The 13714-nt window shown below is 51.1% G+C and overlaps 1 protein-coding gene across 3 annotated transcripts in view; it reads left to right on the top strand.

The window, feature by feature from the left end:
• Positions 1-13714, top strand: part of SLC66A2 (solute carrier family 66 member 2) — a 47283-nt gene that overhangs the window by 7783 nt on the left and 25786 nt on the right. For 2 of the 3 annotated variants that reach the window (XM_045085279.1, XM_045085278.1), the window contains exons 3-4: positions 616-749; positions 8600-8647. In XM_045085279.1, the coding sequence (XP_044941214.1) occupies positions 616-749; positions 8600-8647 (182 nt within the window). The remainder of the gene's footprint in view (positions 1-615; positions 750-8599; positions 8648-13714) is intronic. The other variant, XM_045085280.1, reaches the window with a different exon arrangement.

Genomic DNA, 13714 nt, shown 5'->3' with positions numbered 1-13714 from the left:
GGTGGCGAGGCCTGGGCGCGGGGAGTCAGGGCCTCAGGTCAGGAGTGGGAGGTTGTGCCCTCAGCTGCTCCTCCTCTTCTCTGGTGGGAGGGACGGGGGGTTCCCTGGTCCGTCACTGCTCTGGCCTACTGACCCTGCTCGGCCCAGGCAGGAGGCAGGACTTCCTGTCATTCCTGGACTCTGGTGTCAGTCTTCCCAGGGAATCAGGTGGTCTAGAAATTGGGCTTCGTGGGTGGCTGGGGCCTCTGTCTGCGGGACGTCTGGCTGTGTGGTGCGGGAACCTGGGAAGCCCATCCACCCTCACTGCGGGTCCCGGGGAGGGGAGCGTGGCAGCCCTGCCTGTCGTTCTGAGAGGTGCCCCTGCAGAGGGGGCATCGTGGTCCCTGGTCCTGCCGTCCCCGAGTGCTCCTAGCCCCTGCTCACCCTGCTGTGTCTCCCCGCGGAGCCTGGAGGCCCAGGCGTTCGGGCCCACGGCTGTGACGCATGTGCGAGTCCGTCTGGGGCTGCTCCCGAGGTGGCCAGGGGGGCCGTGGCAGGGGCCCGGGCAGGGAGAGGCGGTGAGGCCCCTGGTGCCCCGGGGGCCCTCCTGACGCCATGGTCTCTTTCCCTCCCCAGGTTTGGAAGGCACTTTGAGTCGCCGCTTCTCTGGCAGAGCGTAGTCATGATCTTGACCATGTTACTGATGTTGAAGCTCTGCACCGAAGTCCACGTCACAAATGAGCTGAACGTAAAACGCCGTTTCTTTGCAGGTTGGTGATCTGATCTGCGGCTTTGGGAACAAAGTGCTCGGTCAACAAGCAGAACTCACCCCATGTGCGCAGGAGAGGCAGGGGCCGCTCTGGAGCCGTGCTCGGTTCACCCAGGGCACGGTGGCGAGTGCCTGGCGTCCGTGTGTCCCGTGTGCCGCATGTTCCCTTAACATGGGGTCGTTTCTTCCCTGGAAGGTGCGCAAGCTCCAAAGTAGTCTTGGCGTGTTCCTCTGCACCGTGGCTGTTTACCTGAGGGTTCTGATTGGGCTAGGGCGTACGTTTCAGTTATCTTCTCTGGCACGGTCGGTTCAGAGGGGGATTTGCCCGACGATGGTTTTCTCACCGTGTGGGGCCGGCGCCTCCCACATGCCCGTTCAGTGACCGTGTAGCTGCGGTTCGGTGCTAACACCGGGAGCTTCCTCTCGTGCCTGGTAACCATTCACCCGACATCCTGCTTCTGTGGGGCCGGTAGGGGGTCACCTGGAGTGGGCCCACGGGGTCTGCGCATCGGGCAGGACGAATGACACACTCAGCCCACACTGCTTCGTGACTTTGTGGCTCAGAAAATAGAAAATACTTCTTTTTGCCTTTTCCTTTGAAAAAGCTCCTTCTGGGCTGATGTTCTGTGTGTGAACATACGGGAGTGTTGTCAATGCTTTACTTCTGGTTTTCTTCCAGTTATGAGACGGAAGACAGCTCTCATTTGACTGTGTCTGAAGCGTGTGTTTCATCTCCGCTGTTGCTTCGTGGAGCTTTTTTGTGGGACTGTTTGGCTCCTGGGGACTTGAGGTCTTGCTCCTGTGTTTGTCCTGATGGTTACTTTCTCTCCATCGGAGCAAATTCTTTCCCCTGGTAGCTTCTGTTTTTAGAGATGAAGGTTTGCCAGTTTCAGTCTTTAAATAGGTCACCCTCCAGCGCTGATGGGCGGCCGGACCGGTTCGTGTCACTCAAGTGGCCCCCACGGTCTGCTTCTGTTGTGGCTTTGTTCTCTCTCCCCCATGAACTTCTCTGCAATCTGTTCTCGGTTCTCACTGTTCACAGCTGAGGATGTGCTCGTTGTACTGTGGGTCCTGCCTAAGAGCAGGGCTTCTCCAGCCCCCCGCCCTTAGCGGGTGAGGGGCTGGCCCGGGTTCGGCACCCGCCCCTCCCCTGCTCCTGATCTGCAAACCTCGCCTTCAGTGTGGCCCAGAGTCTGCGCCCACCCTGTGGGGGGAGGGCGGGAGTTGGTCAGTAGTGTTTCCGCTCCCCCAGGGAAGGACGAAAGGCAGAAGGCACTTGGGGCCCACAGTTGCTCAGTGTTCCTATGCCTCACTCTGAAACGTGAGACCAGATTTCATGATCTTGTTGGAAATAGAGTAAGGCTGTGCTGAGTAAGGGGCCAGATGCAGCAGGGGCGTGGGCCTCCAGGCCATGGAGCAGTCCTGGAGTCACCCGTCTGTGCCCTGCTTGAAAGACAGGCTGTTGGCTGCCCGCACCTGCTGTCTTGCTTCCTGCGGTCACCGGCAGGTGGCCAGAGGCACAGGTGCGGCTGAGTGCAGGGGCAGACCTCGGGAGTGGGGAGTGGGGCCTCTTCCCACAGCCCTTTGGCGCCACAGTTCTCTCTCGTTCTGTCTTGACTGCTGGTGTTTGTGTAAATTCTTCCACAAGGACTGTCTTTAATTCTGGTTGGTTAGAACGGACCGAATTAAAGCAGTGAATCCCAATTTCCAGGGATAGAGCTGCAGTGTGAACTTTCACAAGAGGCCTCTCTGGGATGAGCCGATGAACGGAGCCCACGCACGTCCACTCCTGGGAGCCTGGGAGGGGCCGTGTCAGCTGGTGTGGGGGCTGCAGGGGTGATGAGTGCTGAGGCCTCCCCGGGGGTTGCCCTGGACTTCCTGGGCGGGCCTGATGTCGGCAGAGGCCCTTAGAGTAGATGAGGAGAGAGGACATGGCCAGGAGGGCCTTGAGGAAAGTGGTTCTGGCCCTGGCCACGGGGGAGGGGCAGGAGCAGGAAGAACCTGGGAAACTGGCAGGGCAGGGACATGGGGAGCTCAGCCTCAGGGACCCAGAGAACAGAAAAGGAGAACAGCAGACACAAACCCAAGCACGTCAGAATGACGACTTGGAATGAATTAAACAACCCAAATCAAAGGGTATAATTGCTAAATGAATTTTTTATAAGTTCTGCTATATGCTGTTTGCAGGAAACACGCTTTAGATTCAAAGATGCAGGTAAGTCACAGAGAAAGGACGGAGGGACCCCTGGGGTCGTCTGCCTCCGGCTGAGGTCATGATCCCCGGGGCCTGGGATCCAGCCTGGGATCCAGCCTGCAGCAGGCTCCCTGCTCTGTGGGGGTCTGCTTCTCCCTCTGCCCCTCCCCCAACCTCACGCTGCGGTGGGCTTTGACCTTGCCCCTCGGAACAGCGCCCCCTCCCCGGGCCTGTCCCTGGCTGGCTGGCCTCCTCCGGCAGAGGACGGACACAGAGGACGGACGCATCTCATGAGCCCTGCGCTCCTCGAGGGCAGGTGGGGGCGCAGACAGCCTCAGATGCAGAGCCTGTCCCCAGACTCCACATGGGAGAACACGGCAGGATGTGTTTGAGGGTTAGTGAGGTCCATCGCTAATTCTGAATCCAATGAGATTGACGGATTTTTGTGTTTCCTATGTACTCCTGTCCTCTGCCGGAAGTGGGAAGGTGGGGGATAGAAACACCGGCTAGTTCGGGCTGGAAGCGCCGAGTCCCTTGACGAAAGTGCCAGGGGCCTCCCCGTGGAAGGCAGGCGGCCCCCACGTCCTGCCGGTTTTCTGCTGGGGCGTTGGGGTTGCCTGAGGGGGCTGGCCTTGCACACCTCAAGTATTTAGGGAAGGAAATCTTAAATAGCCCTGTTTCAGCGTTCTCAAAGGATAGAAAGCCTAAACAAATAACAACTTAAATGTTTTATACCTTTTATAGAGGTTTTTAATTTTGAAGGTACTGGTTCATGTTGGAAGTTAAGATTAAAGAAAGAAATGGAATCAAAAGAAAAAAGCAGGTTACTTACACAATTAAATATATAATTTCCTGTCTGATTAGAAGGAGCTTACATGCTCGTAGTCGACATTCTGGGGGAGGAGAGAGGAGTATGAAGTGAAAGCCAGTAGCTTTCCATCCAGCCCCCCAGAGGTGACATCTGTGAACTCTGGGGACACTTCTGCAGTTCGTCTCCTATCACAAAATTGGAAGTATTTCAGAGAGGCTCAAATTTTTAAAAATGTCTCCTTCCACTGGGGGTTCCTTCTGTGCCCTTGTTCAGACTCTGGTTGGGCTGGGGTGTGGGTCCTGGAGGTGGCTTCGGCCTCCAAGGGCGGCCAGACGCATGTGTTTCAGGAAGAAATCTTTATTTGGAGAACGTGAGACGTCTACAGACTCGGGGAGAGGTGTGGTCGTGCCCACCTCTGGCTGCTCCCCGAGGCCTGTTCTCATCGCCCGCCTGTGGTTTCTGAAGGCCATTCCTGACATACCGTGTTTGTGAATAGTTCACAATGTATCTCTGAAAGAGAAGGACTTTAAAAAAATACTGTCATGCCATTATCAGCCATAAAACATGAGTTCCTTAATTATCTAGGACGCAATTGCCGTGCAAGTTTCTAGCTGCCTCATCACTTCCTCATTTTGGACCGATTTAGCTCCTTGAGCCGGGGTCAGGTTACAGGCTGCACACTGCGATCAGCTGATGGTCTTTCTTTCTTTTTTTTTGAGATTGTTTTGGTTTGTTAGAATGTTTAAGCAGCAGAGGGGGAAATAGGCTCCCCGTGGACCAGGGAGCCCAACGTGGGGCTTGATCCCACAACCCCAGGATCATGACGTGAGCCGAAGTCAGACGCTTACCCCGCGGGGCTGCCCAGGTGCCTGCTGGTTGTCTGTCTCATCTGCAGGCTCTCCCTCCCTCCTGTCCTTCCGTGTGGCCTGTGTGCCATTACAGCAGGTGGCCTGGTCTGCGGGTTGCTGGGTGGTGCGACCCCAGGCTCTGCCGGGGGCTGACAGCCCAGGAGTGTGCAGGAAATGCAGAGTCGAGAGCTAAGCCACATCTGCGCGAAGACAAGGTTCCTGCTGCCGCAGGGGACCTGGAGGTGCACGGACCTGGTCCCAGCCTGGCTTCTGCTGGCCACACCCGTGGTGGTTGATCACATCTTCTTGTCTCTGGCATGCTGTGTGGAAGGACACTGGAAAGAGATCTTTGGGTCTAGGGGTCGGTCAGATCTAGGTTTGGTTCTGTCTGTTTTTTGCCGACTGTTGTGTTCTTCTACAAGGACGCATGTATTGTTGGCTTATCTCTTGTTGGAGGTCAGTGGTGGCGGGGTCAGTGGTGGAGATGAGTGGTCAGTGGTGGTGGGTGCCCGGTGCCTGACCCGTGGGCCGCGAGGCTGCAGAACGCTGATGTTCTGTCCGTCTCTGCTCACCTGTTAGCTGGAGGGCTTCTCTGAAGAAAAGCTGCCCCTGTAAATGCTGTTTAGTTATCCAGTGGTATAATTTATAAATGAAAGGCAGGTCATTACTTTTCTTCTTTCTCTTTATTTGCTGGTTTTCAAAATTGGTTCCCTTACATCTGCAAACAGTGATCACGTTGTTTTTCTGCTCTGAGTGTATGGGCTTCAAATCCCCTATTTGATGTGTTTCTCTGGATTGCCTTTTATTACATCTGGTGAAGGCCCCATTGACTCCCGTCTGCCACTGGGAGCCTCTGCGGCTGGCTCCTGACCTTCTGGCACGGACGAGTGTCCCTTGGACCCGGGGGCATTTGGAGGCTGCACTCTGGTCCTGGGACAGCTATGGGACTGGGGGTGGTTTGGCTTTCTCAGTGGGTGGGAGGTTCTGTGGCAGATGGTGAGGTGAGACCTGTCGCCGACTCTGCCGAGCTTCCGTCTTGTCTCATGTCTTTTGCCGACTTCTCGAGGACCCAGGAGCGAGAGACTGGCCGGACTTGCTTCCCTGTGCTGGAGGTGCTCTCCGTAAGGAGCCTCCTGGAACGTTGTTTTCTTGGGGGTCCCAGGATGATACGTTCTTACCGTCGATGACCTTTTTCCGAGTCGCTGGGAAGAGTGTCTCCTTAGGGATGGGCACACACTGCTGGCTTCTTGGTTCCCTTTTACTGAAGAAAGAACCTCATCTCTGGCTCAAGGTCAGGTGGTCGCCTTCATCTGACTTGGCCCCAGATCTCGGCACTCCAAGCTCCAGGATGGAATTGGGGAAGTGGGTGGGGGAGGGTCACATACCATCCTGAGAATGAAAGCTGAGGACCCCCCCCACCAAGCCCCTGGAAGGTGTTTGTCTATGAGCTGTTCTGCTTTTCTTTTTTTTTTTTTTAAAGATTTTATTTATTTATTTATTTATTTATTTATTTATTTTTTATTTGTCAGAGAGAGAGCAAGCGAGAGGGAGCACAAGCAGACAGAGTGGAAGGCAGAGTCAGAGGGAGAAGCAGGCTCCCTGCTGAGCAAGGAGCCCGATGTGGGACTCGATCCCAGGATGCTGGGATCATGACCTGAGCCGAAGGCAGCTGCTTAACCAACTGAGCCACCCAGGCGTCCCTTTATTTATTTATTTGACAGAGAAAAATCACAAGTAGATGGAGAGGCAGGCAGAGAGAGAGAGAGGGAAGCAGGCTCTCTGCTGAGCAGAGAGCCCAATGCCGGGCTCGATCCCAGGACCCTGAGATCATGACCTGAGCTGAAGGCAGCGGCTTAACCCACTGAGCCACCCAGGCGCCTGCTGTTCTGCATTTCTGAGGGTTAATCGGTGTTCTCCTTGGACACGGGTCACATGTCCTGTGTCTCTCCTGCCTACAGCCCTAACTGATGTCTGTCGCATCTCCATTTTGCTTGGACCCCCCTGGTGCCCTGGTCTCTGGGTCGTCCTGTCCATGGAACCCCTGCCCGCCACGGCCCCCACGCTCTGCTCCTCCCAACTGGTCTCTCCACGCGCCTACCGCAGTGGCTCCCACACCACGACGGGGACCTGAAGCCCCTGGAAACCGCATGCGCCCTGGCTCCTGGCCACTCCCAACCTTCCCGCCGGCCATCCCCTGGCTGTCCTCTGGCGCTCAGGACGGCCAGTTCTCCGGTCTGAGCTCCGGCTGGAGTCTCTGTGGCTCGGGTCCTTCGCGCTCTGTGTCCCTCCATCCGTCCCTCCTGTCCTCTCAGCTTCTACTGGGGAGTCTGCTGGGACGTGGTCACGTGGCCTCCTCACGTGGCCTGCGCTTGGACATGGCAGCCAGGCTTCAGGGGGTGGGTCTGGGAGAGAACTGGGTGGGAGCTGTGTCTCTCTTGTCATCTGGTCTTGGGGCCCATGCAGCATCGTCTCTGTGGCCTGGAGTGGTCACGGTCCCCAGGAGCCCAGGGGTGCATCCAGCGGGGAGCGGTGAGGCCCTGACGTCACCGTGGGTGTGTCGCTGGGAGGCCTGGGCCACGTGGGCAGCATGGACCGTGGGTCCCTACCTGGGCTCTCAGCTTCAGGACTGGCTCACCTCCAGTCTGTCCTCTGCAGGCATGCTTCTCTGCTTTGTAGACAGGAAACGTTGGGTGGCTTGACTCTGTCCTTGGGGTGAGTCTCCCCGCCCTGACCCACGACTCCCTACCAGCTGCTGCTTTTCCTTCCCCCGTGGTGCTGCCCAGAGACCCGATGGGCCATGTTCTCTCACTCCTGGGCCTGCCCCTGGCCCCGCCCTGCTCCCTGGCGTGCTTCCGAGCTCTGCTTGTCCTCTGGGCATGATGTGGCCCGAGTCGAGAGGGCAGATGGTGTGTGGGGGTCCGGCCTGCCCGCAGCAACGCGAGCAGTGTGTCCTGTGTCCCCTTCGCTCCCTTGCACTTTGGAACCTGATCCTTGAGGAGGTGTCAGTGAGTGGTGAAATCGGTCTCAGGAGAGAAACAGAATCACGAAGCTGTGTTCAAGGGCAGGAGCTGGGAGGGAGTGGGTGCGGAGGTGAGGCGTGTGGCGGTGCTGCTGGCAGGAGCCCTCATGTGCGCTGTGCGGCCGCTCCTTGTAAGCAGGACCTGTGGGCATCTGCTGTCCCCACGCACGGAGCCTCATTACTTCGGGCAGGGGACAGGGAACTGGGCCCAGTGACTCTTCCCTCCGTCTTTCAGACTCTGTCCTGGGCTCCACTGTGCAGGGACTCTGGCTGTGTGTTCAAGGGCTGTGGGCTGTCGTCCAGCAGCACCGTGTTGGGGGGTCTGCGGTGGGGCTGGGCTGCCGGAGGAGCAGGTTCCCCCAGCACGGAGTCATCTCGTGCTACGTCAGGTGCAGCTGCCCCGACGCCTCAAGTCCCTCCCCGGCGGGCCGGACGCCGCATTGTCTCTGGGCCACACGTTTGTCAGGTTCGCAGGTTGAACTGGCTCCCCATTCCCAGCGGGCATCTTGTTAGCGTGCTCCGGAAACAGCTTTCTGCAGGGTGTGACCCTTTCTGAAGGGTGTGACCCTGGGACAAGAGCCGTCAAAGCTCGCATGGAGATGAGTTTTTAGGGGAAAATAGAAGTAGCATCTGCTTTCTCTTTCTCTCAGCCCAGCAGCCATGCAATGGCCTTTATGGCACCTCCGACCTTACAAATTAAGTGAAAATATGGTGACTTTGATTTTTTCGGCCAAGATTTCCTCCTCCTGCTCCAGGCACTTCTACAGGAAGAGGGTAGGTTGGGGGTAGAATAGTTCAGGAAGTAAATTTCCTAAAACACAGAAGCCAAGATCTGTCCTTCTATTCCAGTGTCTTTTGTTTTTGTTTTTGTTTGTAAAGAATGCCAAGAGGGCTGGGAGCCGGGGCTGCGACCAGTGTTCAAACCAGTCTGTTTCTGTGCTTCCTCCTCTCTGTTCTCTTTCTTTCAATGTCGCTGCAGATCATAAGGATGAAGAAATCAAGGTTCCCCCCAGGCGGTCCTATCTGGGTACGTACCACACCGCGCAAGGCGGCCCCTGCACCCTCTGCTTCATTCATTCTGTGCGGCTCTGTCCCAGCTCAGCCCTCACTGTCCTGCTGCTCTGTGTGTGATTCGTTTTACTAAGGCGGCCGTGTCTCCAGCGACTAACCAACCCATAGCCTGCTATTTTTAAGCATGAACTAGTTCCTAGAAACCTGTCCAGTGTGTGTGTGTGTGTGTGTGTGTGTGTTGGGGGGGGCAGATGATCAGAGTACAAGTTTTGGAATGCTTTTGTTAAATTTGTTACAAAGTGTTTTGGAATGCTTTTGTTAAATTTGTTACAAAGTGTTCTATTCTTTTGGATGCTGTGGTACATGGAATTGTTTTCTTAATTTCATTTTGGATTGTTCATTGCTATGTTGTAGAAATAAAATTGGTTTTCACATATTAATCTTGTATCCTGCAGCTTTGCTGGTCTCATTCTTTAGTTCTAATAGCTTTCTAGTACATTTTTTAGGGTTTTTCCCTTGTAAGATTATGTCATCAGCAAGTAGAGGTAGTTTTACTTTTTCCTTTCCAATCTGAATGCTTTCACTTTTTCTTGCCTAATTACTCTAGAATTAGGAATGGCTAGGAATGGTGGGCCTGGGTATGCTTGTCTTGTGCCTGGTCTCAATGAGAAGGCATTCTGTCGCCATCGAGCCCGATGAAGTTGCACAGTTTACACAGATGCCTCATGTAGATGAAGCAAGAACCTTTCTGTTCTGAGTTTGGTGAGTGGTTGTTGGTTTTTTTTTTTTTTTTAAATCATGAAACGATGTTGAAGTTTGTCTAATGCTTTTCTGTGTCTTTTGAGATGATCATGTGGTTTTGTCCTTTATTCTACATTGATTGATTTTTGTATGTTGAACCAACATAGCATTCTTGGGATAAACCCCATCTGATTGTGATGTGTAATCCTTTTTATAAATTGCTGGATTCTGTTTGCTAGTTGTTTTTTTTTTTAAGATTATTTATTTATGTATTTGACAGAGATCACAGGTAGGCAGAGAGGCAGGCGGTGGTGGGGGAAGCAGGCTCCCTGGCCGAGCAGAGAGCCCGGTGTGGGACTCAATCCCAGGACCCTGAGACCATGACCTGAGCTGAAGGTAGATACTTAAAATTCTTGTGATGACTTTGGTTTTAGTATCAGGATAGTACTGGTCTTCTAAGTTTCCCTCCTTTTCTATTTTTTTTTTTTAAGATTTTATTTATTTATTGGACACAGAGAGAGATCACAAGTAGGCAGAGAGGCAGGCAGAGAGAGAAGAGGAAGCAGGCTCCTTGTTGAGTAAGAGCCCGATGCGGGGCTCGATCCCAGGACCCTGAGATCATGACCTGAGCTGAAGGCAGAGGCTCAACCCACTGAGCCACCCAGGCACCCCTTTCCTTTTCTATTTCAAGTTCATGAAGGATTGGTATCAATTCCTTATTAATTAAAAAATGATTTATTGAGGTATAATTGACATATAACATCTGGTTTGAGTATGTAGTAAGTCTACTTAACATCAGTCATTGTTTCCTTAGATTCCACATATAAGTGATCATACAGTACTTGTGTTTTTCTCTCTGACTTATTTCACTTAGCATAATGCCCTCAGGGTCCATCCGTGTTGTTGCCAATGACAGGACTTTTTTCTTTTTTGTGCTGAATAATAATTCCACTGTATATATACACCACATGTTCTCTGTCCATTCATCAGTGGGCGGACTCTTGGGCTGCTTCCAGATCTTAGCTATGGTAAATAATGCCCCTGTAAACATAGGGGTGCATATATCTTTTTGAATTAGTGGTTTTGTTTTCTTTGGATAAATACCCAGTAGTGGAATTGCTGGGTCATGTGGTAATTCTACTTTTAATTTTTAAAGGACCCTCCGTGCTGTTTTGCACTGCGGCCGCACCAGTTTGCATTCCCACCAACGGTGCGCGAGAGGTCCTTTTCCTCCACATCCTCGCCGACGCTTGCTCTGTTGTCCTTTTTTTTTTCTTTTTAAAGATTTATTCATTTATTTGACAGAGAGAGAGAGAACACAAGCAAGCAGAGCAGCAGGCTTCCTTGCTGAGCAAGGAGCTCCATGCGGCGCTCGATCCCGGGGCCCTGGAATTATGACCGGAGCCGAAAGCAGACGCTTAACCAACTGAGCCACCAGGCGTCCCAGCTCTGTTGTCTCTTTGATTAAAATAGTCACTTGTGAGCTTTGGTGGTTTTCTTTGCTGTTCAGAAGCTTTTTAGTTTGATGTGGTCCCACTTATTTATTTTTGCTTTTTTTCCTTTGCTTTTGGAGTTAGGTCCAAAAACTCATCACCAAGGCCAATGTCACGGAGCTTATTGGCTATGTTCCTTTATGGGAGGTTTTTTGTTTTTTAACTGAAATACATTTGACATACAGCATTGTGGAAATTTAAGGTGCACATCATTTCCCTTTGATGCATTTATATATTGTAATATGATTGCCATCATAGTGGTGATTATCATATTACATAGTTAAAATCTTCTTAGTGGTTAGAATAATTCCGTGTTACCGCAGCAGGTGTCATGGCCACAGTACTCGTCTGTGTTCACCCCCCGGTGCTCTCCGTCTCTGGGGCTTGTGTACTTCTCATCACAAGCTTATTGATTCTTTCACTGTGGGGTAGAATTATCCTGTGAGGTTTTCTGGCCCTGGGCCTTTGTGGAAAGTTTTAAAATTACCAGGTCAGTCTCTTCTTACAAGTCTCTTCAGACTTTCTGCTTCTTCCTGAGCTACTTTTCTTAGTGACTTTTACTTACTTAGTTACTTTTCTTAGTAACTTTTACTTAGTTACTCAATTACTTTTCTTACTTGCTTGGAATGTGTCCACTGAGTCTAATCTGCTGATGTGTACTTTTGTCTTATTTTTGTTTCTGGGCAGGTGGTTTCTCTTTCGTCCTTGACTTGAATAGTGTGAGTTCCCTTCTCTCTCTCTCTCTTTTGGTTGTTCTAGCTAAAGGTTTGTCAGTTTTATTGATTCCCCCCCCCCCAAAGAACCAAATTTTGGTTTTGTTGATTTTCTCTGTTGTGTTTCTATTCTCTCCTGTGCTTATTTTGATTCTAGTATTTCCTTCTCTCCTGCTTATGGCTTTGGGTTTAGTTTGCTTTGTCTAGTTTCCTAAGAGTGGAAGGTTAGATTATTAATTTGAGATCCTTTTTTCTTTTTTAGTATAGCATGTATAATCATAAACAACTTCTAATAAATGCTTTCAGTGAACCCTGAAAGTTTTGGCCTGTGGAGTTTCCATTTTCATTGGTCTTAAATACTTTTTAACTTCCTTTGAGATTACTTCTTTGACCCGTTTTTTTATTTATATATGTTGTGTCATTTGCACGTATTTTCCACAGATTTTCATCTGTAACTGATTTCTAACTGAATCCATGTAGTTAGAGAATATACCTTATATCATTCCAGTCATTTTAAGCTGAGGTTGGTTTCATGGGGTCACAGAAGGTCTGTCCTGGAAATGTCCCACATGCATGACACCCTTTGCTGGGTGGAAGTGGAGAGAGACTGTCCGTTTCGTAGAGCTCAAGTCTTTCCTTCGCCCTTTCTGGTCGTCACACCCATGACCGAGAGTGTATATTGAAATCTTCCACTATTTTTTAATTATTTGGTTTTCTTCTTCACTTCTGTCGGGTTTGCCTCTTCTGTTTTGGAGGACTGTTGTTCGGCGTGTCTGTGTTTGTTTATATGTTTATACTTTTACCTGACTGATGGATTGGCCCTTGATTATAAATTGTCCCCCTATTTCTAGTCTCTTTTGTTTTGTTTTCACATCTCTTTCTTCTGATCTTAGTGTAGCTACTGCAGACCTCCTGTGGTTGCTGTTGTTTGATAAAATATTTTCCCTTATTTCACTTTTTTTTAAAAAAAGATTTTATTTGTTTATTAGGGAGAGAGGGAGGACACATCATACATGAGCGGGGTGAGGGCCAGAGGGAGGGGCAGAGGGAGGGCCAGAGGGGAAGCAGGCGCCTCGCTGAGCAGGGGCCTGACTTGGGGCTCCGTCCCAGGAACCTGAGGTCATGACCCGAGCTAAAGGCAGAGGCTTAATCCGCTAAGCCTCCCATTGGCACCCCTTGATTCTTTTACTTTAAACTTACTTGTTTCTTTGAATCTGAAGTGTGTTTCCCGTAGACAGCATATAGTGGAACTTAGAAAAAATTCATTCTGGCAATTATGCCCTTTGATTTGTGTTATTTAATCCATTCATGCTGAATGTTATTTTGATGTGTTTGGACTTGTACCTGATGTTCTCCGTTTCCCTGCATGTCTTCTCCTTCCTTACTGCTTGCTTCTGGATTAAGCAGATGTTCCTAGTATATTAATTGTTTTGGTGATCTTTTATTTTTTAAAAAAGATTTTATTTATTTATTTGAGAGAGGGAGCAAGTGAGAGCGCACAAGCAGGAGCAGGCCCAGAGGGAGAAGCAGACCCCCCACCGAGCACGGGGGTCCTGGGACCGAGCCCCACATCTGGCTCCTGCTCAGCGGGAAGCCTGCTTCTCCCGCTGCTACTTCCCCTGCATGCGCTCTCTCTCTCTCTGTCTGTCAAATAAATAAAATCTTTAAAGAAATATACAGTGTTAAGCTTCTGTAGTGAAATTTTTATTTCAGTTATTGTACTTTCAATTTCTGAATTTCCATTTGGTTCTTTTTTATAATTTCTATCTTGTACTGCTTTTCTTTCTTTCTTTCTTTCTTTCTTTTTTTTTTTAAGATTTTATTTATTTATTTGACAGAGAGAGAGAGGGTGGTCGAGGGAACACAAGCGGGGTGGGGAGGGGCAGGCTTCCCGCCGAGCGGGGGTGCCCGATTCAAGGCGCTGGATCCCAGGACCCTGGGATCATGACCTGAGCTGAAGGCAGATGCTTAACCTACTGAGCCGCCCACGTGCCCTGCACTGATTTTCTGTATGATGAGACACTGTCATGCTCTCCTTTACTTTATGATTTTCTTTGGTTCTTTGAAATACTTAGAGTGACTGTTTTAAAGTTTAAAGACTGTTTCTGCTCAGTCCAGTGGCTGTGCCCCTTCAAA

This window comes from Mustela putorius, unplaced genomic scaffold (assembly GCF_011764305.1).
Source record: "Mustela putorius furo isolate JIRA1106 unplaced genomic scaffold, ASM1176430v1.1 tig00000835_pilon_pilon_pilon, whole genome shotgun sequence".
NCBI lineage: Eukaryota > Metazoa > Chordata > Mammalia > Carnivora > Mustelidae > Mustela > Mustela putorius.
The sequence above is the reverse complement of the archived record's forward strand: the minus strand, read 5'-3'. Positions and strand labels throughout refer to the sequence as shown.